This window comes from Rhamphochromis sp. 'chilingali' (assembly GCF_963969265.1).
Source record: "Rhamphochromis sp. 'chilingali' genome assembly, chromosome: 18".
In the NCBI taxonomy this organism is placed as follows: Eukaryota; Metazoa; Chordata; class Actinopteri; order Cichliformes; family Cichlidae; genus Rhamphochromis; species Rhamphochromis sp. 'chilingali'.
This window is the reverse complement of record NC_137945.1, coordinates 14,596,980-14,624,757: the sequence shown is the minus strand read 5'-3', so window position 1 is coordinate 14,624,757 and position 27,778 is coordinate 14,596,980. Positions and strand designations below refer to the sequence as shown.

General features: G+C 39.8%; 1 protein-coding gene across 3 annotated transcripts; it reads left to right on the top strand.

Moving 5' to 3' along the window:
- Positions 1-33: 33 nt before the first annotated feature.
- On the top strand, positions 34-27,778 carry dnajb6b (DnaJ heat shock protein family (Hsp40) member B6b). Of its 3 annotated transcripts, XM_080864741.1 has the most exons (10): positions 34-181; positions 9,321-9,439; positions 11,102-11,211; positions 13,557-13,622; positions 13,832-13,933; positions 18,275-18,403; positions 18,488-18,650; positions 18,776-18,846; positions 24,316-24,459; positions 26,899-27,774. In XM_080864741.1, exons 2-10 carry the CDS (start codon positions 9,375-9,377, stop codon positions 27,006-27,008), a joined length of 960 nt encoding a protein of 319 aa, XP_080720867.1. In that variant the 5' UTR covers positions 34-181; positions 9,321-9,374; the 3' UTR covers positions 27,009-27,774. The 3 variants fall into 3 exon arrangements, with proteins under 3 accessions (XP_080720867.1, XP_080720866.1, XP_080720865.1); XM_080864740.1 differs by having other exon boundaries at positions 18,275-18,650; positions 26,899-27,777; XM_080864739.1 differs by having other exon boundaries at positions 38-148; positions 18,275-18,650; positions 26,899-27,778.

The following is a 27,778-nucleotide window of genomic DNA, read 5'->3' as shown; positions in this document are numbered from 1 at the left end:
TTTTTCCGACGGTCCTTAAAAGCAGCATTGTGGGCTAGGCCATATCAGCGGCCACTCAACCAGCTACCAAGAAAGCCACTACCAGCTGCTGCTGCAGTTACAGTTTCCGTACTCAGGCAAGGAAAACAGGAGGAACAGCTACAATCAGGTGGCTATTGTGGCGGATATTTCCTTCTTTCAGGTAGGCTCGAGATGAACTAGGTGAGAGGGCCGCTTGGCTTCAGTTTGCTGAAAGAAAGAAGGAAAGAAAGAAAGAGCGGCGAAAAGCGTTTGTCGTGTGTTGCCGCATCGAGTACATCTAGTACATGTGGGGATGCTTTGGTGGAGTCACCCAGTATGTCCCCTGCTAATGTTGGAATCATTTAGGATATATTAAGATTATTTTTATACAGAAATGTAGTTTTCGTTTGTGTCCGAGAGGCTGTTTTCCAGGATACTACCCCATAGTTAAGCTAGCGTGTGAGAATAACGAGTGGATCTCTTGCCTTTTTGCCTGCTCGCTGCCGTAAAATTTGAGTTAGCTCAGGCTAAAATAAAAAAAAACAATTAAAAAACAAAACAAAAAAACCCCAGTCCGTCTATACAAACTATTTAGTAAATTCAGGGGTGTATGACTGCATGATAAACTTGTATTTGGTACCAGTGATGCTATAAATGCCAGTCTAACGCTAACGTTAGCCAGCATAGTCTACAGTCGGATATTAAAGTTAAGACTACCATAGAGAGATTTCTGCTTTTGTGTAATATCACTGCTGTCTTGTTTTGTTTTTTTGTTTTGTTTTTTAAATATATACATATATTTATATTAGTGGATTTGTTTTGGAAATTTAGACGGCTAAAACTTCCCATTCCGCTTTAAGACTTTTCTAGAAGTTTCTGTTAAACAGATGCGGAGGGAGAGGTTCACAAGTTAGGGCTCCAGCTGGGATATCTCAGATTGGTCTGTTGACATTAGTTAGCTTCCAGAAAGTGTTCTGGAGAGAAAATAAACACGTTTTCTGTGTGTGTGGGGGGGGGGGGAGACTATAGGTTGTTTAGCACGTTTTTGGTTACTATTGGTTACAGAACGGGGGGGGGGAAGTGGCCACTGACTAAGTTCAGCCTATTTCTGCTATTTACTGCTGCTAATCAAGTTTTAATGTTGTTGGGTGACCTCTTTTTCCATTCTTGAAAGAACACCAGGCCAACATGTTTTATTCAAATAAAACGGGTTTTATTTTTATTCCCCCCCTCCCTCCTAAGTTTATGAAGAGTTATAAACTGATAATTGGATTGTCAGCACAGTACATCTGAAAACAAGTTCTTATTAAGCAGTTACTAAAATAACCACTGACTGTTGCCATATGAGGGTCTTTCAAAGCCAGGTTTTGTCTTATTTTAGTAAGGGCCTAATATTAAATAATTAATTATTTTAAAAGGAGCAATGTGACTTAAAGACAGAGGAGTCAGTCCTCCCCAAAGGGTCTAGTTTGGCCCACTGGATGGTTTTGTGTGGAAGATATAGCAAAGTCATTAACTGTTCCAGTTTTCCCATTTAAATGCTGTGTTATTTCAGTATTTTGAAAAAGCTGTTAGTTACTGGTCCAGTCCATTTCATATAACTCTGGGCTGCATGTGGACCCATAAACTGAAATTGATGCTCCTGCTTAAGAAGGTATATAACAATATAACCAGTGATACACTTATTGTGAAATTTGGCTGGTGCGAATTGATTTGTATTTCATTTCTTGGTGGTTCCAAAGTTATTCAAGTCCACCGAACAAGGGAAGTTCGCTTATTTGATCTCAGGAGGAGACACAAATACCTGGTGTTTTTAAAAAAACAAAACAAAAAAACAATTAAAAACCCCCAACACATTACAGAAAAACGGATGGATGCAAATCAAATGCCAATACTCAGTCTGGTTTAAATGCCAGGGTATAAAAATGAGTTTTTAGATGGGTTTTGAAGATGTTGAGTGTTGGAAAACTCCTAATTTGAAGGGGTCTGTACCTGACTTTAGGGGAAGCTACAGGAAAGGCCTGGTCTCCTCTATAAGGGGGGATCAGGCCAGGGATCAGTCATTAAGATGTTTTACAGGAATTCAGTTTCATTTCCAGTCATCTTTATTAAGTGAGGATCAGCTTCCTCCTTTGGTTAACTAGTAGACCAAATTGGTACAATAAGTCCAGTTCAAACAGGTGGCGGCTTCATTTTTGTTGCGGTATTGCCACATCAGGGCGTATTACCCATTGACGGTCTTCTGATGAACCAAGCCTCTTATGAGGTTTTCGTTGAGTGACGCACTGTTGGTTTGTCGTTCTGTATTGTTCTGAGTTTGACAATTTGATGGCTTGCAGTTTCAGTTTGAAGTCCCTCATGTTATCTTATCAAAGCAAACGTTCTCATTGCTTTGTGTTTTATTTGTTGACATACAGTAAGTCTCTATACCACTCCTTTCAGTATGCTTTACAGCATGTAGCTCGCCACCTTTGACTTTGATTTTTGTTGCTGACTGATTCCAGCAAATTACTATAGTAACTATAGAACCATTACAACGACATCAAGCTGTCAAGCTATGTTAAACAACACTATTGAGCCTTTGTTGAATATGAAATGAACATTGGTCATTTCCTCCTAAAGCAGAATTCCTGTTGCTGTGTTTGTTTTAGGTTTCATAGGTGAAGAGACATGCAGTCCACAAGTAGAGTGCTGATTACTGGAAAAGGTTGCTTGAATAGCAAAGAGCATGAGCGATGGTCATTGTGATGAGGAGATGGGATGAAAAGAATGTTTAAGCAGCAAACAAAGGCTTTGACACCTGGTTTCACTTTTCTTCACTTCAAAGACGTCTTGTTTGTTATTTCTGTGGAAGAGGAAAAGCTAAATACCAACAATAGCATAAACCCAGCAGTGGGAGTAGCCAGCACTACCGGTTGTTCCACATTTATTTCTTTTTTTGCCACTGCCCTCTGATCAAGATCATGCAGCTATAATATATAGAAAATCGTCTGCAAAGTGCCACATAGGACCAAGAGGTACAGCAGATGTTGAGGTGTTTGGTTTTTTTATTTTATTTTAAATGAGCTGATGGGTTTATTTATTAAAAAGAAAAAAGAAAAAAAAAAGGCTGGATCAGCAAAATTATCCCATTTGCTGAAATTTGGGTTTCTTTGTCCAGCAAGACGACACTCAGTGTTTACTGTAAATGAGGTCTTCTGTGGTAAACGTGTTTCCAATGATAGTAAGTGAGGAGAACAACGCTCCTGTACTGCTTAAAAACAAATGCTTTTGTCATTGCCATGAATAGTTTCAGGTAAGACACAGGCTAGCTGTTGTGTTTAGCTGTCATCTGATTCTCTGTTCTGTCAGATGTAATTTGTGTTATGTCCTGGACTCAGCTGCCTAGAGCCTGTTTTATCCAGTGCTCTTGTCTTGTTAATATCACATTTTTAGTGGTGTTTGAGTGCTCTTGGACGCTGACAGAAATACTTCAGATGCCTTTTTCTGATTACATAGTTGCCCTAAAAACACAACGGCTTTTATAACCCGACTTCCACAGACGCAAACCATAATGCTGAAGTCTAATGTGAGATTTCAATCAGCAGATAAACCCTTGGGCTGGTCTGTGGTGAAATAACTTGGGGGGTTGTGGAAACAGAAGTCGTAAAAACATTTACGAGACTTCTGTCTGTACCCTCGGCAGCTGCTGATACTAGACTGAATCGTATAATAAATATGCTGTTTCTTCAACACTGATCGTATGTGATGGTCATCATTTTTGAGCTAGAAATGCTCAAAAATGATGGTCTTAAACTGGGTTTTCACGTTCTAATGAAAGGGATTCTGATCATACGTGCTTTTTAAAAAGGATATTTGTACATTTCATCCCAAATTATTCAGTCAGAGTGGACATCTAACCTTCAGTAGGCTAAATAGAACTAAATTGAACAGTTCATATATGCCTGATGACTACTGAGCATCTCCATCTTCACAGGCTTCAATACAAACCTCAGTAACAGCTAGTCTTATTCACCCAATATTTACTTATAAATATATAAATATCTGTAAATGACTATGACAAAAACCAAATAAAACAGTAAGTCATAACATGTACACCTTGAGTGCTCTTAATGTACTGCATATAAAGTGTTTTCACGTTATGTTTAACTCTTCAGTCTAATGTGTTTGAATGTTAGTGAAAACTTGTAGAAACATGCTCTTGAAACTTGGACTCGGGCAATGATTTATGCTCTGTAATGGAATTTACCTGAATGATTATAGCTCAGTCATACACTACGACCAAGAATAGACCACATTCAATAAATGATAATGTCTCAAATGGCACAAAAAATCTGACAGTCCAAATAAAATAGCGTTGCTTGTTTTACTCCTGCTACTTTGTAATCACTGCTTTGGAGGACCACTCCAGTGTTCGAATAGGGGGAAAAAATAGTTTCTCCTTACATATAATTCGGATCACAGTTCCACCAAATTCAACAAAAAAAATCTGCAATGTCCATCTTTGTTGAATTTTTCCCTGTTTGTCATCCACTCTTCTTTTAGGTTTGGAAAGCAACTTCTTCTGCTGATACTACTTTTTCTTCTTCTCCTGCTGCTTCTTCACATTATCTACCTTAATCTAATCAAACCTGCACTTACTTTGCAATGAGAAATTGTAAGTTATGAAAGAATATGTCATCTTACTATATATATATTTTTTCTTCCTGATCGACTGACTTTCTCACAGTTGATAAGGACCTCTAACAAGTTGTAATGTCATTGTTCCCACAACCCAGTAACTCTATGAACAAACAGGGGTTTCCTTCCTTTTAAGGATTTTATTTTCCTGGGGAAAGGACTGCATGCAGAGTACTGACACACAGAATAAGCTGAGGATTTCTAACACTTGTGTAGCTGTATAATGTACCACAAAGTCCCACAGCATACCTGGACATGTCTCAAAGCACACCATTTAAAGAACCAGAAAGTGGACTGTTGTGCAAATATAATAATACACTGAGGATTACAGGGATGCAGAGTACAGCAACTGTAGTTGGTCCACTTATAAATTTAGATTAAGATACTTAATTTGTCATTTTATAAAGAAACAATGAAATTGAATTTGTTTACTTTGTTTCAACCACTGGTAAGGGGTAAAAGCAGCTTTTAACTAGCTCAGTTTCGCTCGTACTGGCAGTATCGTAAAGTATAAATGCAAACAACGATGAATACTCTGCGGCTCTTCAGTAAAGAGTCTCGTTCATCGACAGTTACATAATATTGCTCCTTCAAGGGCGATCTCAGTTGGCACACCAGTATGGCACAGCTGAGAAAACTTAAACCGATGTTGTTGTAATCTCTTGCTGCTCAGCTTGCCTGCATGTGTTTCCTCCAAAGTGTTGTGTTGATTCCTGTTGGGTTGATCTTACATAAGAGAGGTGCACCGAGAGGTCAGGTCATTATTGATTGCTTATTTTTGTCACCCTTTGTCCAAAAATTAGACTCCTGACCCTCATCAGTACACGTGTCACAGGGTAGGTGGTGGGTTTGAGAGCCTTGCCTTGTGGTTTTGATAAGAAATGAAAATGGAAAATTTGCCAGTGCCGTGACTCATTTAAAGTCATGGGAGCTGCCAAGCTGTCAGCAACCTGGTGTACACCCCAAATAGTGTTAACTTTGTTGGACCAGTGGTCAAATTCCAAAGACATTCACTTTGTGGCATCAATTACTGTCTGCCGTAGGGATTTTTACCAGTTGAATGAACTAATTATTATGCCTTGTCTATGATTTCAACACTAGTTAGCTGTAATTCATATTTTAAGGTCTTTAAAATGATTAGGTTTGATTTTTGAATGGTGCAGGAACCAAATTACTGCAGTGTATGGCTATTGTGGAGAAGGTTAGCTTCTTGTATATGCCATGGGATTCATCAGTTGTGAGATTGTGTCCATTATATTTAATTACATTGCACAGCATGTCTCTTTGGGGTTTGTTTGTTTGTTTAATACTCAGTTTTAACAAAAAGATAAAAACTGCATAAATCTTTGTTTTTCAGAAAAAGTTGCTTTTGTAGTGCACTTTTACAATAGCTTATTTTAGGAAAATAGAAAAAAAAAATCCTGGTAGTCTGCTGTTTACATTTACAGCCATCACCTTTGCTTAATTGATGCATTATGGGATTGACTGGACCCACATGTGCTTACTCTGAGGCATAAGAGGAATCAAGTTCATTTACATTAGCTGTGTAATGCAAGCAAAGGGCACATGCAAGCATGAATGCACTTTTAATGCTCTGCGCAGTACTGCAAAGCGCATCTCTAGAAGTCGCTTGTGTCCACTAAATCCCAACTGCCGCGAGGGCGCTGGTGATGGGTGAGCAGGTCAGTTATGGCTCAAGTGAGGGAGATAAAAGTAGATATGAGTCAGGACACTGGTTTGTTTTTTTTACAAAACTCAGAAGGTCATCCTTTTTTATATTTAGATTGCGGGCTAAATTAGTGTCAAGTTAGATGGAGGTTGTATGATAAAGTATCAGAGGGAGATTTGGAATTGCTGCCTTACTTGGATACATGAAGGAGAGTTTAGTGCCTGTGCCGATGTCCCCACCAGGAGACACTCGTTGGCACTACTTTGTGCCAAACACCCCCAACCCCCCACATAACAGACACAAACACAATCTATCTGCAAAGGCCACAGGTTATAAATAGCTAACAAATAGAACACAGTGGACTCCAGTAGTCCTCACTGGTTTGTTTTTATATCTTTCAGTACAACAGCTAATGCATCCCTCAATGAAAAGTAGGATTTTGGCCTGTTTTCCTTACAAACACATTAAGGATAAATATGTGGTAGTAGTAGTGCAACAGCCTTTTTGTCCTATAAAATAAAGACCTGAATGCAACCATACAAGAGAAGCTGAAATGTTTCTCACCTTTAAGTAAAATAAGAGTTTCAGAGGGAAATTTGGTAATTTCATCACCCTGGATCCAAAATAAGGACCTGTTCTCACAGTTAGCTTATATTTATAGATCTAGTTTGAACATCAGTACTGAGTTTATAGCTTCTTTTCAAAGTCAGTTTCTGAAAAATGAGTATCGGGGTGTAGTGGAAGAGGCGGGTTTTATAATATAGTATTCATTTGAAACGTGTGGCCGCTCTTGCATATATGCATCTTAAAAAGTAACTTTTGTTTGGTCATAGGTTTCCAAAATATGACACATGGCTCGAAATCAAGTTGATTTACACTTTGAGTCGTTATATTTATGTCTAGGCATTAATGAAGACACTGAAGTTAATCTAAAGAAATGAACTAAACGCTACAGCTGTTTGTTCACAACTTGACTAGCACGTGTAAAGAACAGGCTTCTAGTAGAGACTATGTATACATATGATATAAAAGAGCTGCTGTGAATCAAAGAGCTGGAGTCCATTGGTAATAGTTCCCTGCTGTTGTCATGCATTGAGGAAGTGCTACACAGTGAATGTAGAAGTTAGTTTGATGTATTTCTTAGCCTTGGAAAAGGTATTCGATTACTTCAGATAATAGTTAATTTAACCATAGTTGCCTGTTTCATCTTGTTTTAGGGGGTAGGGTTAACAGTGCATTCATAAACACACCCACAATAAACTCAATGAAAAGTATGTATTTATTTTTTGCTAATACGTTTTAGGTTTAGCTGAAACTATATCGAATATACTCGATGTATCGCAAGTTTTCCCACGTACAACAGTATAAATTACCATGGCAATGTTAAGCTGTCTGCATGTAATTCAATTTTTTTTTTTTTTTTTTTTTTTTCCTCCCCTCCCACACGGTGCAAATGCATCATTAATCTCCCCGTCCCAACGTTTGGATTTCACAAGGAGAATGTTGAGCAAAAATGCAGTAATTTGCATAACATGCAGTAAAACTATTGCCGCAAAAGGTAGCAGTACCACAAATTTATTCCACCAACTGTAAACTTATCTACTGAAAAATTAAGAATGTTTTAAACACATGGCAGCATTTCAGCACACACCAAAGAAAACGTTAAATAAACCAGCTCTGATACCTGTGACTGTTCTTGGTCAGACTTTTTTATAGTCACTGTCTAGACTTTTGATTTATAATTTGAGTTCATCACATTTTTTTTTATTTCACAGTTTTTATATGTTATATGCTGTAATTTCATTTGTTTTATTTTGTCTAGTGAATTATTACTTGTCGCTATGATCTTTCGTTTGTTTAAGGTTTAGTGTTGATCACAGAAAGAGACTTACTGTCACAGTATTGTCATTTGTGAAAAACTTCTCTGTGCAACTGATGGTTAAAAATGGTTAAAATAAAACTAAATTCATTCAGATTTTTTGTATTCAAAGTAGAAAATTTGGAATGAGTATACCAGTGCAATTTTTCAACATATCATGATATATATCGTGTATCACGATATAGCTATAAAATATCATGATATGAGATTTTCCTTGTATCACCCAGCCCTAGCTGAAGTGACCTAGCTAAACTTGAAAAGTTATTTATTAGCTGTAAGAGTGGTAAGCCAGGTTACGCAATATTTGTTTATTGTGTATTGGAAATGGCAATAAACAAGTTCTCAAGCAATAAAATGCAGCGCATTACCTTTGTAGCTTTCAGTTTGAAGCATGTCAGTGAACAATTGTTGAACTCTTAATTGGAGGATGGATGACCACTTTATTAGTCCTCTTCTTTTATCCTTTATTATTTCTCTCCATTGACTTATTTTTAATTCTGCAGACTTGTTTCATATCCACACAGTCCAATGTCTACTGCTTTTTACGGTGAATATTTCACTAAGATCTAGGTCACAGAAGTTTTATATCTCTCTGCTTGATGCAGGTTTGTAAAGCTACAAAACAAAAATTGTAAATGTGGTGCTAAACTTGGAGGACTTGAATGTCTTCTGATACTTTTAACCAGACCAGTTGTGTCTTGTTTTTCATAACTCTAACCTTAGATCATGATTTAAAAAGAAGGGGAAAAAAGTGATTCATGGTCTTTATAGCTGGCTCCAAAATTCAAAAGAAAAACATGTTTCATACTTTCTCTCTTTTAGCTTCAGGGTGAAGGATGATCCCCCGGTTATTATGCAATTTTGCTTGGGTTGGATTAGCTTACCTTCTCTGTCCCTGGTATTGCTATTTCAGTGCAGTGCAATATTGTTGGGTATTTCCACCCTTTTTAATGCCAGCAGCCCCCTCCCTCCCCTTTACAAGCATACCCCTCTGGACTGGAAGGGCTGTATCTTACTCGTCACACATGGCTGTTGCAGAGTCTTGGGCTTTATCTTGTAACATGTCTTAACAGAACATTACTGTTTCCACAGAGGCCACTCGCACAAGACCCTCAAGTAAAACAGCACCCACAGACAGACAGAACCATGGAGGACTACTACCATATACTAGGAGTCGAGAAAAATGCGACGCAAGAAGACATCAAGAAAGCGTAAGTCCCCCTCGAGTGTTTTGTGCTCCGTTTTCTGCCAGTGTTGACGTTAAATGTCGGCCACTTGTAGGGCGTAATAGGTTAATTATATCCCTCTGTCGCTGTATAAACTGACACAGGGAGAGGGAGAAATGAGAAAGTGCTCTGCAGAAATGTTCCACTCTTCTTCCTGTAACCGTGCTCTTGTCAAATACCTTCCACCTTCAATCACCCACCACTGCTCACCCACTGATCAGGCTCGTTCCAGTTAATTATACTTCCTCGGTGGTTTCTCAATAACAGCAGTTTGTTTGGACATGTGAAGAGGAGAGGCAATGCTAATGCTGAGGACAGAAATAAGCCTGCTTCAAATCAGGCATGTGCTCCAGGAGCTCCATTAAGTTATTTTGGGTAATGCGGTGAAAACAAGTAAGAGAGGAGGAAACTATTGAGCAGTATGGATCATCCTAGCCAAGAATAGCCATTTGCCAAAAATATGTTACAGAAAGATGATGTATCACGTTTTTTAACTCTAGATCAGTCTGTACAAACTAGATGAGCCAAGCTCTCTTTGTGGGAAAACCAGGCGAAACTGCAGTTTTCATTAATGATCATTATATTATCATGAAGTTGATATTTATCCAATATCGTGATGATAGATCTACGTCTTTTTTAAAGTTTATTACTAATTAGAAATTATTGGCACACTAACTTTACTAAACCTAAACACTATCTGTTTAAGGTAATGGTTATTAGCATGTCTGCATTTGGCCTAAAATACAACCTCAGAAAGCTGCTGCGATGCTTGGAGACTCATTTATCGTGTCTGTTTATTAAATTTAGTGGGTATTAAATTATAGTCAGAAGCTCTTATGTTAATACAAAGCTCAGTGTTTTGTAATAAGATAAAGTTCACTTTATTCAGCCCAAAAGTTGGGACATGACTGTGTCACAGCAGCCAAAACATTAGATGCAACTTGTAGCAAAATGGCTTTTAATAAAATAAAATCACTCGATAAAATATGACAAAACACATCTAAGCGAGGTTAAAGAAGTGCAAATGAAGCACAACTAAAAAAGAACTTACTGGATAAAAGTCAAAGTATAATACAATATGAAGGTTAGTAAGTAAAGAAAATTTCTGCTGTGGATTTTCCCCGTGAACTTCTGGCTACAAAGATGTCAAAGATGTAGAGGTATGTTGCACAATTACCAACAGTGCTGCATGCATCGCGTCCAACTGAACTGTGACCAGGCTTTAGTCAGCAAGATAATGTCACAGATTACAACAAAGACTGCTGGCTATAGGTCTGTAATGGATTGAATCCCTGGATTGTGTAAAGCCTTGCTGACTTTCAGTCCCTTGTCTTGTTCGAACATCTTTGTGTGTGTGTGCTGCTGCTGCTGAGCTTAAAAACAAACCGCTGATGCAGCGTAAGCCGCTGTGCGAGGCCCGCGCTGATTGTCAATGCAGTGTCAGGCTGTCTTTGTTATTTCTGCTTGGGTGGCGAGAAGGACACGCAGCGTGTGTCTGCTGCAGTCGTGTGAATATGTTTCTGATTGGGGGAGGGGGGCATGTTATCTCTGTCATACATGCGCAAACGATTTCCACCCCTATATCAAGACATGACGACTCGTTCTTGACTCTGTGTGTGTTTTGACTTTATGGTGTTTGTATTTCAGTTACAGAAAATTGGCCCTGAAATGGCATCCAGACAAGAACCCTGAGAACAAGGATGAGGCAGAGAAAAGATTCAAAGAGCTGTCAGAGGCGTATGAAGTTCTCTCAGACGGTGAGACTTCAGAACAAGAAGCTGGTGTATCTCAAGTGCACTGTTTGAAATGAGCTGTATTGAAGCCATTACTGTCTCAGATGTGAAGCTTGTGCTATTAAGAAACAGTGACATTTTGCTCCTGTTGTATAAATACGAGGGTAGAGACATGTTCAAAAAGTGTTGTTGCCATCAACGTGACACATTTTTGGAAACCAATACTAAAAAAACACAATTATTCTGTGCCTCACATTGGGGAGCTATAACAGCTGTAAGTTATTTAGATTATTTTTTGGTTATCACTGTTTTCTGTCAGGTAAAACTGATAGAAAACAGTGATGTGCTTTAGCGTTTCCAGATGTGAAGTTAGATTGTTTTTGCTGTTTTTTCAGCCATTGATTTAGAGCCCAGAAATCTGACATTTTAAGACATAGGAAAGTAGTGAGTTGCCCCTCTAATTTAAATGTAAGCATCATTTTTCAGTTTCATAGCAGACACTGGATCAAAAGATGCAGGGGTAGCTGGGATTTTTAAGAAGTTGTAGCACCACTATCAGGATGGGATAACTGGAATGTAAACTGGGATGATGGGTTTAGTTTTTACTTTCTTTCTTACTTGAAACTATCAATTTATTCTATAGTAGAGATGGCACGATAACACTTTTTTAATGACCGATATCATAAATTTAGATATCTGACGATACTGATATGATTCCAATATAGTCTATTTTATAATCAATAAAACTGTTTTTAAATGAATTTTGTTCATACTCAAGTTTTAAAAAAACAAAACACTGAAGCTTTTCTATTATACCTGTGTGAAGAAAAAAAATACACTGCACCCAAAATATTTTGCAGTTCAGCAATACTGATCTTTTTATTTTAACTTTTTGAATAACTTTAAACTTAAGTACTTAAAGTTATATTTAAAAAGTAATTCAAAATGCAATTTTATGCAGATTTTGAAAACTCTTTGATTCTGAAAAAAAGAAGTGCAATATGAGCACAAAATAATGTTTATATTCAACAACTTTTAAAAAAGCAGCTTGTAGAATGTATAACTTAACATATGTTAGACATCCAGAATGGAAAGCAATGCAAATAAATACAAACACGGCATCATGATGCTCATCTTTCATCAAGATGGATGTCAGTGTAATCTGTTTCTGTCACATTTAATCTGAGACTGAATTTTGTGAAATTTCTATACAAAACTTAACCATTTAAAGCCTGAATCAGGAAATACTTGCCAGAAAATTCACATTTTTTGAAAATAGTGTTTATTTAAATTTAATTTGTTTAATTTTTTGTAATTGTTTAAAAAATTAATCGTGTTTAAATTTCCATATATGACATTTAATTTGTATCATATTTGCTTGTTGTTGTTGTTGTTGTGTTGTTGTTTTTTTTTTTTTTGTTTTTTTATTGCTTAAATTATGCAATTTTATTTAGGTTTGTCAGGGGGAGAAATTCACACTGATGATGTTTAAGTCCCAAAAACTGGCAAAAAACCCCCAAAACTATGTATCAAATATGATACACTAGGCAATAAGGGGTTAACACAAGTATGGGGGGGGTTTCATAGGGTTTTTTTTTTTTTCCCCAAAAACCATGAAACTCTTTAGTCAGCACCACTGCGTTTTGCAAAGTAAAACTTGAGTCTATCCATTGTATGGTCCGACCGATACTGTATATTGGATCGGTCCATCCCTAGTCTATAGTATGTATTAACACTGATTTTTTTATTTTATTTATTTATTTATTTTTTATATGACTTCACAAAGCAAGATTTGTCAAATCCCCTTTACTGATTAAATTAGTTGGAACAAGTCTTTGAATTATTAATACATAAATAATAAATTAATAAAAGCTTGGTGTGAAACCGAGCCACTCAATTAGTTATTGTGGTCAGTATTAAGATCATAAATGCTTTTGACTGGATTTTCTTTAACACTGTTTAGTTTATCTGGTTTAATTATAATTAAAAAATGTCTGCTGAATTAAATTTACTGCATACTGCTGGTAGTGAATCTGGACTTTTACGGAGGGTCAAACGTGAGAGTATTATTCATCTCGTTTAACTTGCTTTAACAATTGGAAGCTAAAATTGTAATTTAAAATAAAAATTCAGTGGACAGCTGTAGTTTGAAATAGCACACTACTGTCTCTAGTCATTTTCTTGGAATTACTTGGTAGTCTTATTCAGTGAAAATTAAAAGAGGCTGTTAGCTTGAGGCCATCATGTGTTAAATCTGGAGTCTTTCGCGATCCTAACAGAGGTTTATAATGCAGGAAGGAGGGCGCTTCACCTTCAGTTGCTCCGAGTTGTTTCTCATCTCATGTAAAGTCCTTCTCTTTCTATTGCAGAAAGCAAGAGGAATGTTTATGACCGATATGGCAAAGAAGGCCTCTCAGGTGGTGGAGGAGGAGGAGGTAAGGAGATATCCGTTAAGGTTTCCATATTCATAAGTTTATCAGTTACTTTATGTATGAAATGCCAACATGCATCAGGTGGAAACAGCTGGACATTTGGTATTTGCATTGGTGCTTTGACAGCTTGTAATGATAGCTGTGTTTGCAGTGTTATCTTTGTTGAAGTGTGGTGCCATTTATAAGCCTTGTTTCTTTTCAATGTTTAATAGGAGGCCATTATGACCACTTCGGCAGCAGCTTCACATTCCGCAACCCCGATGACGTTTTCAGGGAATTCTTCGGCGGCAGAGATCCATTTACAGATTTATTCGGTAAGCCATTTCTGTGCGTGCACTTCAGAGGCACTGATGGGATGTTGTTTTCAGAACTGAAAGAGGGACTGAGGGGATGTGCTTTGGCTATTATTAAACTCATATTTTTATCTAGTCCAGAATATTCACGGATGACCTAAAAATGCTCAGAGACACAGAGCATCCACCAGGCCCCAGTTATCTGTATGTTAAACATAGATTTTTCTATTTCCTAATTAGTTTGCCTATTAGCACACAGCTCCTGCTGTGTAGATTGAGCGTTAGACCCAGGAAGCCTTCAGGAAAGCCTGTTGCTAATCCCCCACAGGACTGTAATGTGCATTTCCAATGCACTAAGCACTCTTCACTTCACCTCACTAAATGTCGCATGAAAGAAAACGCTGAGTATCCCCGCTGGATGTTGGCTTCAACCTCATTACATTTCCTCGGTTAGTTAATTAATTAGGATTTAGATCGTTCATTTTGTGAGCCTTTGTTCACATAATCTTTATGATAAATTCAAACAAATATACACCCACACTTATAGACAGGATTGTTCCATTCTTCATTTTCCTTTGCACAAGTTTAGATGAGTTAAATGAGAGATAAAACTATAATGAGCCTTGTAACAAAGAGTAAGGAGCGAAGAGCTAGTTGATCTTAACTGATTGAAGTCACCGTGTCTTGAGGTGCCATCCAGTTCATCCTTTGAAGATGCCGATATTTGCGTTCAGTGTGATCTAGTAAAACACGTTTAGTTGCTCTACCAGGTTGTCTGCGATTGGAAGGCATGTGTAGTTCACCCTGTGTGCCTCTAAATATGGAGCTCAGACGCAGGCAGACGATGGATTTGAGAGTCTGCATCACTCAACTGGAATGCTTTCAAAAATAGCTTCCGTATTAAAACAAAAGCAGATGTAATAACGGCAAGTGTGTGTCTGTGTGCGCGCTGTGTGTCAGAGCGCATGTAAAACACGTTATAATTCGAACACTCGAGCACGGCTGTGCATTTTGGACTTGACAGGAAAAATTTAAATATTAAAAATCATTAAATATGACGCTTAAATAAGAACCACAGAACTGGAGCTAGAAGGGAGTCGTCATGTTTCATTATGTAAACTTGTGTCCTTCTGAACACGGGTAAGCACAGCTGTTGCTGTTTGCGCTCTTCGGTAAACAGTGAGAGCAAAAATGGCAAACCATGGAGTCTGCATGCAGAAGAGTGAAGTTTATCTGCAGTTAAACTAGAGTTTAAACCTTATTTTGCTTGATTGGTATGCACCCGGAGAAGGTTTTAAAGTCATCTGTCTTAAGTTTATTTAATCTCCGTGTTGGTGTGTTTCTATTAACATGGCAAATCAGAGGAAGATTGACATATGTTTTAAAAGCCCATCAAGCCTGGAGTCCTGACTGTCCAGCAGCTGGTCCGGTGGATCACTCGGCTACCGCGGAGCGTCCAGCAGACTGCGGGCGGGGTGTGTTTGGAGACAAAAACAGAATCGCACAGTGCTGAGGGCCGAGCTGCCTGCCAAGAACGGCACACTCTTATTCTCAGATGAAAATGTGAAGACGTGGACGAGGAGCAGATGACTGTTTTATACTTCGGGACAGCTGCTTTTAAAACACAGCTTATATAATTCAGTTTTCTAAACTGTTTTCATATATTCAGACCGCCTTGTTAAATCCCCGCCTGCTTTTGTACACTGTGATACTGCCCTTTCACTTTCTTCATGCTCTGTGAGGTGTTACACAGGCGTGGCACATTCTTGGCTGTTTAATCTCCAGTCTGCGCTTGACATCTCTTTTTAAGTTCTGCCAGAGTACATGAGCACGAGAGCGTGTTCCTTCTACTTAAGAATGACTCAGCTTTTCTTCCAGCTATCTGTATGTGCACCACTGTAACAATAATTAAATCACAGTCCGAGTGTTTAAACGGCCTTCCTCAGCACTCCCGTTCCTCACTTTCTCTCAGCGAAGCCTGCTGTCATTCTGACCTCTTTGCAGGAGCTCAGCTGTCTCCTCTAAGGTCTTTAAGGTAAATGGACAGTAATGTGGTTGCAATAGCAGTCAGCAGATACTCTTATTTTAGGCTTTCAGTCAGAGGGAACAAGCAAAGCTTTCTTGCCACTGCCTCAGTACATTCAAGGTTGAAGGAGGAGTCTTCTTTCAGCAAATGGTGCCAGTGATCCAGCCTTATCCTGCTGGGCTGACCCAGATTGGCAGAGCACAATTAGTAGGGCGTCCACAGGGCTTTAGGAGGAGAATTAGTGGTCGGCACTTTTACAGTTTAGGGATAAGATTGTTCCAGAAATTGCAAACGGATGCTCTGATATTCACCACAGCCTTAATTTGTTTTAAAAATTTGTATCAGGTACTTAAATATTTTAGGAGCTGGCAACTGGCTGGCTGTACTCGAGGGAAAAAACTGTACTTCCTGTCCAGCTCCAAAGAACCACACTTAGTTTGAGACTGCTGGAAGGAGAGCAAAGCTAAAGATATTCCTGACTTTATCCTCTTGTGAGCAAGTGCCTCTCACCTGACCTCCTCAGAATAAGATGATATTTTTTGCATAATGATACTCAAAAAACAAACAAACCAAAAGCCAACAAATTAAAGGAACACCTAGAAAATGCATCAGATCTCAGTTGGGAATAAAAACATGCTGAATGTCTGAAATTATCAGCCTACAGAGGACTGAATTAAAAAAACACACCAAAAATCAAAGTGAAAGAAATGATGCTGCAGGCTAGTCTGTTTAGCTAAAATTTCATTGCAGCAACTGAGAAATGGTCATTTATATAGCCTCCATGTGTCTGCCCTGGGGTTTCTCCTCCCAGACCTGGACCAGGTAATCACTGAACCCTTGGGCAGTTTGAGATGAACCCTGGTAGCATCAGATGGACTGAAACATGATGTCTCAGAGATGTTATGTTGGATTTAGGTCAGGCCAGCATGGGGGGCACTCAGTACTGTTGATTCCTTCATCCTCCTGGAACAGCCTGAATATATTCTACCCACATGAGGCCGGGCATTATGTACCACGAGGAACCCAGGACCCACTGTACTAACACTGGGTCCAAAATTCTCCCAATACCTGATGGCAGTCAGGGTACCGTCCACCATGGATATGTATCCCCACATTATCACTGACCTACCATCAAACCGGTCATGCTGAATGATGATGATGCGGTCATCATAACATTGTCCACGTCATCTTCAGACCCTTGCACATCTGTCACATGTGCTCAGGGTAACTTGCTCTCATCTGTGAAAAGCAGAGGGCATAAGGGCATCTCTCTTCAAAGTCTCTGTTATCTCACCCCAACTGGTCGCAGCAGATGGCCGCCCCTCCCTGAGCCTGGTTCTGCCGGAGGTTTCTTCCTGTTAAAACGGAGTTTTTCCTTCCCACTGTTGCCAAAGTGCTTGCTCAAAGGGGGTCATATGATTGTTGGGTTTTTCTCTGTATCTATTAAGTGCCTTGAGGCAACTTTTGTTGTGATTTGGCGCTATATAAATAAAATTGGATTGAATTGAAGTAAACTTAATGGGATAAATTAGGAATTATGTTGTGTTTCTTACAAAACACAAAAGTGCTCAGCCAGACTAAAAAAACAAGAAGTTTTAGTGCACAGGCATATTAATAAATAAGACAGAATAAAGGAACTGAATAAAAGGCGTTTCGCTTGTAATGAAACTGTGTGTGACGTCTGAAGTACAGAAATAACACCATATAAGACACATGTTGAGCTAAAAATGTTAGAGCTCTTGCAACTGGCGTTTGAGCTGTGCAGGGGTCTCTCTCTTCCGGAAGATGATTGAATTAAAAAGAAATAAAAATGTTTTAACACTCTGAGTCGGTTTTCTCTGTTCTGTCACGGGGACAAAAGAATCGGGGTTAATATGGTGTAGCTGCCAATTCTGGTATTTTGTGGTACATGCCAGTCTGGCTCCACTGTGGGAGAAGTGAGAACAGGCCCCGCTAGAAAATGTTGGCCCTTGAGGCCGGCCCCATGAAGTCTGTTTCCGTTTGGTCTGAGACATTCACGCTGGTGGCCTGCTGGAGGTCGTTTTGCTCTGGCCGTGCTTATCCTGCTCCTCCTTTCACAAAGGAGCAGTAATAGTCCTGCTGATGGGTTAAGGACCTTCTACGGACCCGTCCAGCTCTCCTAGAGTAAAGTCTCCTGCTCGTGATACTGGTGACTGGGTGACAGCAGACAGTTTGGCAGTGATGTGTCCATTTAAGCGAGCATGTATACCATAACAAGGTGAAAGTGATAACATGTCAGATTAAACGTGGAGTTTTGTCCCTGCTCCTGAAAGATGTTCTGTGTTACTCACAAATTACTCTGATTTCATTCACAGCTGATGATCCCTTTAATGATTTCTTTGGAGGCAGTCGCAGTCACCAGAGGGGGCCAAGGATGGGTGGATCGCTCTTTGGTTTTGGGGGCTTTCCAGCATTTGGAGGTAGCTTTGGGGGATTTGATTCAGGTGAGTACATAGAGAGGATTATTGAACAAAAGAGGAAGAATTTCCCTATTTTAGTTCTCTTCTCTAATGTTTGTCTTCTGTTAGGTTTTAGCTCATTTGGAGACATGGGTGGGGGAGGATTCACCTCCTTCTCTTCATCATCATTTGGCGGCGGGGGAGGAGGAGGAGGAGGAGGAGGAATGGGTAACTTTAAATCTGTATCAACCTCCACCAAATTCGTCAACGGCAGAAGGATTACCACAAAACGGTACCCAAATGTTCAACTCTGCAATCTTTATAAGACTTCTGGCATTATCCCGTCTTCTTGATTTCCAAAGTGTATTTTGTCTTTTTATTTATGGATTTATTTTATTTTATTTTTACGTTTGACAGGATCGTTGAGAACGGCCAGGAGCGGGTTGAAGTGGTAGAGGATGGTCAGTTAAAATCTCTAACTGTTAATGGTAAGGAGCAGCTCCTAAGACTGGATAACAAGTAATTATCTCGCCTCAACATAGTTTTGTCATCTGGAAATCTCCGGCAGTCGGTCTCTCCTCTCTGTGTCCTCCTGCATCTCATTTCCCAAAGAACAATTTTCTCATTTTAGTTTAGCTGTGAGGGGAGGCAAGAGACATTTCCACAGTATTTGTATATTTGTATTTATTCCATTATTTTTGTGGGACCAGCTTGCTGGGAATTGTTTTTGTTTTCTACAGTAAATTGAATTTTACTTTAACTTCTGCGACAGAGCTTGGTACGTACTATACGTATATATAAATATAAATAGTTTTTTTTTCCTTTCGGGGTGTATATTGTCTTTGTTGTTGGAGGGGGGGGAAAGGTAACACAAGATGCTGTACATTTGACTTATGCATGTCATTTTTGCTCTTTACATTTGACCAGTTTAACAAGTGAATGAGGAAAGCTTAACCACCTCACCCTAATGTCTTTAACTTGGACTTCACCTTGCTAACCTGTTTGCTATTACCATGTTCACGCGTGTGTAATAATATGAACAGATCATTAATAAATTAATTGTAACAATGTGCATTTTTCTCACTTTTGCATTTTTGTGTATTTTGGGGGGAAAGGACACACAGTGTGTTTTTGGTTTGTTTGTGCATGATCGCCGATTCCCAGCACTGTTACCAGACGCACAGGGTCTTTGTACAAAGAACAGCAAAATAAAAAGTTCAGATTTAGATAATAAACTTTGTGCAACGTGAAGGGAAGTGCTGCTGCAATCACCCTGGTGTCTGTGTGATGCTTTTTCTTTGCTTGAGTGACTTTCTTTATTGCCTCACTCTTCCTGGATGTGTGAGTCTTCTGCTTGCGCCCGTTCACTGTTTAAAAGCTGCTTCACACAACCGCAATAAAAGAAACCACAGCGGCTGCTTCTTTCGCACACTCACTCTCAGTCAGAGCTCACCTTGTGCTTCATTTTGTAACCCACTAATGCCTCAGTTTCAGTGCAGGTCACTACACAATGCACTGTTTGCTTTTCACTAAAATAATGCTCCTAATCATTTTTCCAAGAGATCATGAGGAAAACAGCAAAGATAACACACCCTGATTATTTATTTTTATTTTTGGTTTTTTTCCCCCCTCTCATAGGTAAGCTTTACTTTTAGGTGAAATTGAAGCAACAGCCTCCCTTCTATTTCATTTCCACCTCTGCCTCACCCTTTATAGCAGTTTAATGCGCTATTGTAAAAGTGCTGATAGTGGCCCTGATCTGATCCAAGGTAGAAGTAACTGGGCTGATCAGTTTGGTAAAAGCTGTGTCAGATAATAGCAGAGAAAGTCCTTGATTACAAGCACACAAACATGTTGTGTTCGGAGGCATTAAAGGTAGGTGTGTGTGTGCGCGCTTGCACAAACATTTGCCATGATAGACTCAGTTAAACTGGGTTATGTGTATGACTGCAGTTTGTTTTGAGGTCACTGTGCACAGAGTATGTGTGTGTTAAGGAATGTGCTCGGGGCTAGTTTATTTACACAAGCCCCGCTGCATATTTTTGCAAAAGAGCAATCAGGAGTGGGAAAGCAAAGAAGAAGCAAAGGGCAGGGTGAGGCTTTAAAACTGAAACGTTGATGCAGAAACACACCATTTGGTGCCTGCGTTTCTGTTTCAGTGCTGTGAAGACCACCTACCATCCTATTTGACGCTTTCACCCCCCCTCCGCAAACCGCTGATTTCAGATGCGCGTGCGCAGTCCTGTTGCTAGGTGACATTGCAGCCCTGTATGCTCTCTTTCTCGTTTTCCCACTCATATCTCTGTATGTGTAAATGTGCTGCATACATTAGGGATTGTTGTTGCTAATGTAAATGAGGATTATTAAACTGCACCAAGAAGCAACGAAAATTTGGACACCACATTTGATCACATTGATGTGATCTCGATGTCCTGTGGTGGTCTAATATATATATATTTAAGCGATTAAGCCCTTTAAAAGAAGAGCGGAAGCGACTAAAAAAGGTGTTACCTGAGCAGGGATTTTCTGTGGTACTATAGCTCCCCCTCCTGGACACTCGGGTTGTGTAATTTATTAGATTAACTACAGTTCCCAGAACACCGGCGCTCTAAACAGGAAGTATAATTTTGCCGCTGCTTTAGTGACTTTTTCTTTTTATATTGGCACTATTTAAAGTAATAAAGTATGCCGAATGATCTATCAGCCATCTGTATTGATGGTATATCAATACATGCACAGACGGTTATCAGAGGATTATTGTGATAGCGTGAAAAGCTAAAAATGAGGTAAATCTTAATCAGGTTCCGCTATAAAAAGCCTATTTTTGTTTGTTGGCTTTTTTTTTTTAGTCTCATTTATTCTTGTTCGTTAGCAAAAAGTTTACCTGGTGCAAGTCTAAAATGTGTTCATCTATAATATATGCTTGGATTAAACACATTTTGACGCCTTGAATGATAAAAAAAAAAAATTGAAAAATTAATTATCTACTTGTGTTGGTAATATTTTTTTTATTTAACCTTTATTTATACTTGTTGTCCCATTGAGACGCAATGTCTCATTTACAAGAGAGACCTTTTCCCGACAAACATTAAAATTTCAACAATAAAAGATACAATAAATTACCTTGCTGCTTATTTTATTTAAATTAAAAAATGGGCCTCAATGTGTAGAATTTGGTGAAAATGCCGCATTAAATAAAGAATATAAATTAAATTAGCTTCATGATGTTTCCTATTAAAGAAGATTAATTGTTGCTTTTTTTAAACCGCACGTTTCAATGTGAAGGTGGCCACTAGGTGACGCTGTTTGTGAGCAATAGACAGCAGGACGTCATGATTTCTCTGAGAGCAAAAGCTCACAACATCTGGAGCCTTATTGAAATAAATGGAGCAACAAGTGACATATGTGTCTTTTAGATTAAATTCAAATAAAACACAGAAGAAGTCCATCGGTGTTCATAATTTGAATATCAAAACAGTTTTGCAGTAAAAATAAAGGCCCTTTATTTCTGTAACAGGCCATTGTAGTGATTAAGGTGTGAAGACCAAGGTCCTGCAGCTCTCTTTCTCTCCATCCATCTATTCCAGTATGACACGTTACTGTGATTTCCTGTCCCATGTCATGAGAGATGGCTTCCTGTTGGCTGAAAGCAGCATCCTGTTTTAATCCCCCCCCCTCTCTCCGCCTCGCCCGCTTGACAGCTTAGCATGAAACCTGAAACCATTGGTCACTTTATGAACGATGGCAAAGATAAGCTGCCAGTTTCCCTTTGGCTGTGTCTCTACAAGACTGTATCTCCCTGTGCTCTGCAGCAGAGTCGCATCAGCGCGCCACCAGATGTCTCGAACCTGGGGAAGGTGGACTGTTGAAAATAATCTGGTCTGTGGTTGTAGTTGTCATGTAGGGTTAACGTCCTTCTGAACAGTGATTTATTTTAAGCTTCCACAGTTGACAACTAAAGCTCCAGCCTGCTGCAAGTAAGGCTGCCTTTGTCAGTCACACATGGATTTTGTGTCTGTGTGCGTTTGCGTATTAACCTGGGCGTTTACGCCTGTGCCCCTGCATTTCAGTCTAGACGGTGTGCTTCAAGCAGGCTTTATATACACACACACACACACACACACACACACACACACACACACACACACACACACACACACACACACACACACACACACACACACACACACACACACACACACACACACACACCATTGTTCAGCCTGCAGACAAATGACAGGCACTCTCAAGACAATAGCTGCAAATGAAAGCATCCAGGAACTCAACTGTGTTCACTCAAATGAAGTCCTTGATCCAGAAAATAAAAGGCTGCCTTTATGAACACACACACAAAAAAATCTCATTATCATCACTGCTTTTTGATATTGTTGTTGTTGAAATTAATTAACTGCTGATGGATTATGGAACTTGATAGCAGAAGGAATCTTATCACTGGACCTCTAATGGATGCAAATATTGATCCCCAGGAGTAAAGGAGGCTGGGACGAAGCACGCACCCTTGAAGTCGCATGCATTTTAGCTTAATCCAGCCGTCTAACCTCACCTGATAGGATCATGAGACAAATGCAGGTTGGGATTAGTCCCCCCGCCCGCACACCCCCTCCCTTCAAACTGCAGCCTTGAGAATAAAGCCACCAATTGTCCTGTTGTCTGGTGGTCTGCTGGGAGCAGGTGCCTCCATGTGGGGGTCAGCTCGTTTACATCTTTGTGTGTGTGTGTGTGTTCAGTTTTTAAAAAAAAAAAAAAAAAAGCTGATTTGTAAACTCTAGAGTGAAGAAATTCAAGTCTGGGGTTAAAACGGGCGCCTAAAGTTTAGAGAAAATAACTACATTCAGCCAGTTTTAACCTTAAAGCATTTGTGACAAAAAAGAAATTGGGCTTGGGTCAGAATGGATGACCCGCAGTAATAAGGTCCCTATTCAGAGGGAATAGAAATCCAGCAAAGGTTTTTTGTCTCTGTTAAGGCCTGAGCTCAAGCAGTCGTGTTTGATTGCCTCTAAACCCCCTTGAGCACCACCTGAAAGCATCTGAAGATCTCCTTCTAAAAATCCCATCGACCTAAAGCGAAGAGAAAACATGGAGGACACCTTTAGAAAGATTATGTTTATGCTCGCGCAGGTACAGTAGATGGTGGCTCAAACGAAGCTGACGGGCCTCTGATGACTTCTGATGAGTTTAATGCTGGACTGTTACACGCTGTGCAGGGGATTTTCTATTTTTATTTTGTATTTTTTGGGGGGTGGGGTGCTGCTGCAGACCCTCCTCTAAATGGGACTGGGTTCAGCACGGCGAGCATCTGGCCTCCTTTCTTCTCCTCTCCACTGCCTTAATTACACAACACAATAGCGATGAGATCTGCCTGTAATCTCCCAGCATAATAAGTCCCCCCCTTCCAACCCACCCTCCCTCCCTTCTCCTATACCCTGCCTGCCACTAATTCAATATAAATGTAAATTACCTAGAGAAAAGAATAACCAAATCTCATTTTATTTACATGACTAATCACAATAAAGTCGGGCAGATGAAATATGAATGAAATATATGGTTGGGGTGTGAAAGAAAAAGGGGTCCGTGTAGCCTTGGGGACTCTTTGAACCTCTCGTTTTATCTCATCTTTCTTGTTTCTTGTTGGTTATATCAATATACCTTTTGGACTGAACTTGGTGTAATAGATGTGTGTATCTAGTTTTTTTTTCCCACCCCTCTCTCTCGCTGCCTGATTGTATTCACACTGCCAAGAGCATGAGAAGGTAATATGTTTTCCTTTCAGCTCACTTCACATCTCGTGTCAGAAGGCTGGAATTCTCAGAGGCTACGTGGGGGGTGGGGTTGGGTGGGGTGGGTTTAATGTTGATTTAAACATCTCGGGCAAACCATCCAGACAGCGAGGAGCTTAGGTGTGATTCATTGCCATTCTGCTCTGCTCACACCCACAGACGTCTCAGCTGAGGACCCCATGGAGGACATTCGCCGCCGCAGACAGAACACGCTTCCTGGCCTGGGCTTGCACCAGCGTCACCTGAGGAACTCTGCCCAGAACCCACCAGAGGAAGAGGGGGAGAGCCCGGGACAAACGAGAGGTCCGCCCACCCGCCCGTGTAGGGCTGATTAATTACCAGCACACATAGGCCCACCCCCTTTAAAGAGCAGAGTCTTAATAAGCGCAGCTAATTGTCTGCTTTTGTGTTTGATGGCCACACAAAGGAGGATGACGAAGAGTGGCGTGTTTGATTGGCAGATGTAAACAGAGAGGACAGAGATGTTCATTAGGCAGCTCTGTTCTAGCTCGCAGTAACGACCAGGGGTCAGAGTCCACCCTCTGTTTTCCTTCATGGGGTCAGGAAGTCATGCACAAAAGCTGAGCAATTATCTGCAACACGCAGCCGCTGAATGCTTTATAATAGCGGCTTTGTTAGTTAAGGAGGGGACTTTTAATTTCACTGTACATAGTTCCTGCTGCGACACAAACAAAGGCCCTAATTCTCTCCCTGAGATAATGACACAAACTACTTAAATACGGGTCCTCAGAGAGAGGAGTGGTTTTAAGTGCTGCTGCAAACTAAAGCTCAGAGTTTTAACTGCGAGTAGGAACCCTTCATACTGCTACAGGCAGCCTCTGATATATTTAATGATAGGTGATCAATCCTTTACAAAGACAGCTTTTAGTTGCCAAGTCATTAACAGCTTTAATTTGAACAAAAACCAGGAGAAAAATGCTGATAGGCCCATCCAAGATTTCTCTTAATTTCCACTTATGCATTACACCTAGAGGAGCTACTCGCTCATGAAGCTCCCTGCACACCGTTTTTGTGCTGATGTTAAAGATTCCACAGAGCATTGCTGACTTTTACACACCATCCTCCTCAGGACTCAGAGACCCCACTCTGTAACTTTATGTGATCTGCTGCTTTGTGGGTGTGGTTCCTAAATGCTTCCACTTTACAATATTGCCACGTGATTATCGAATATCTAGGTGGGAAGAGATTTAACAAACTGACTCACAGTATTATGCTTGAATTTAACAAGCTCATTACAACAACCCATTCTTTCACAATTGTTTGTAAAGGCACATTGTGTGGCTACCTGTCAGGTTTCTTTAGTTTTTATTTTTTACACTTGTGGCAGTGGGACTGAAAATACCTGAATTCAAAGAGTAAGAAGTGTGACATGATACTGTTGTCCAAGGATACAAGGGAGACAAAAACTTTAATCTACTTTCACCGGGAAACTTTGTTAGCTAAACCTTTTCAAGCCAATGACGTAGCAGTAGCTCACTGCATTTATGTAAACAGTCAAATGCTGATAAAGTTCAAACTGAGCATTAAAATGGGGAAGAAAGGTGATTTAAGTAACTTTGAACGTTATTTCAGTAACAGCTTATATACTGAGATTTTCCCACACAACCACCTCTGCCTAGTGAGCAGTATTTAGTTAGCTGAGAATGGCCAGACTGCTTCAAGCAGTAAGGAAAGCACCTTAATACCTTAGTTGTCTGCAGAGGAGCATCTCTGATAAGCAGATAGGCTACAGCAGCAGAAGACCACACTTGGTGCCACGTGACCAACATGGAAACACTGATTTATCCTGCCTTGTTTTGAAAGTTCAGGCTGGAGGCGTTGGTATAATGCTTTATGGGATATATTTTTTTTAGCAATTAATTTAAATCCACAGCCTATCTTAGTGTTGTTGCAGACCATGTCCATCCCTGTATGACCGCACATCATTAAACACATCATTAAAAGGAGTTCATTGTACTCAAATGGCCTCCACAGCCACCAGATCTGAATCCAATGAAGCATCTTTGTGTCGATATGACCCAAAATCTCAGAGGACTGTTTGACTCTATGCAGTTAATGCAATTAAGGCAGTTCAGAAGTAAGACAACAAACCTGTATAAGCAAGCTGTGACGCTTCATGCCCAGTGATTGTGATTCATTATGAATGTGTTGCTTAGTGTATTTCTCCACAGTAATTGGACTACTCAGTGAGTCATTTTCTAAGAGTACTGAAGCTATGAGCTCAAAAAAGCCTCGTAACTCATGAAGGACACAGGCACACACTGATCATGATCGAAAACTAAGTCCAGCCATCTCACTAACCTGGCTGTCTTAGAAAATCCTCAGTATCTCTACTGCTTCTATCCAATAAAGACACATTCATTTAAAACTCTTATAAAAGCATCATCAACAATCAGCAGGAGGGGTGTAGTGTAGTGTAGTGACGTGAACTCTTTACAGTCTCTTCCCAAATCTGATGCAGTTGAAGTTTTTCTGCACATTTTGCTTGAATCACCACAAGAACGGTGGCTCACTGTGCTCCCGAGCTGTTATGTCTCGGGAAATTTATATGACAGGCACACTGTGACCAAGCTAATCCACTTTTAAGAGTCCTGCAAGTGATTTATTCACATTAATAAAACTATTATTTACAACTCATAACGTTTAAATAAGCTAAAAAGTGAAAGTGAGAATAAATATGATGATTCTAATGATTTTTCCCCGTTTTCTTTTAATTTGAAGGACACACAGACAACAAGAGGAAGAAACTGTGGCTAAAGGAGGCAGAATCCAAAAAGAAAAGAGCTCCTCGACACTTCCCGTGGTTCAGTGGATTTGGTGCCTTCTTTTAAACGCTTACACACACACACACACATAGCGGTCGGCAGAAGTGCCATCCATCAATCACATGTGGCATTAGTTCATCCTCGCTTTGTATCAGGGGCCCAGCAGCCCCACCGTTGCACCACATCTCTCTCTGTTTATCAGCTGCAGACCTCACTTCAACGTTTTGTCTTCTTCTGTTCGAGATACATTTTAGTAGCTGTTGCTGTATTTATCGCGTGGATGTACAGAGAACTTAAATTACTCTCTTGAACTTTTCCACTGTTTGCAGCGTGTTTTTTGGGGGAGTGATTTTGTGTTTGAAAGGGTTCAAGTGGAAGTAGAATTACAGTATCGAGCCTTGTTTATAAGAAGCATGAAAATTACTGGGCTAATACTGTGCAGCGTGTGAGAATAAGCGAAGGTCAAAACTATTCAGCCAATCCTTCGTTCAGCAGAGACAAGGCGAGAGAGTAAAATGAGAATGAAAGAGAAGAGTGAGCTTTATTACGGAGGGACTGACGTTTCTTGCTCACTCCCACATGAAAACTCAACAACTCCATCCACTCTTTACCTCTGCTTCCACGTCAAAGCCAAAAGTCCTTATTAACCCCTCTCAAAGTGTTGTGGTTTTTTGTAGGACTCTTTGTATTTAGTGGATTCAACAACATGTGGGTGTTTTTGTAAAAGATGCATCCTTGACAGCTTGTTCTCATGATGACTGTGAGTGGAAAACATCTGAGAAATGTTCATTTTTTATGGACTCTTAAAATTAAATGCTTAAAGCAAAACACGTCCT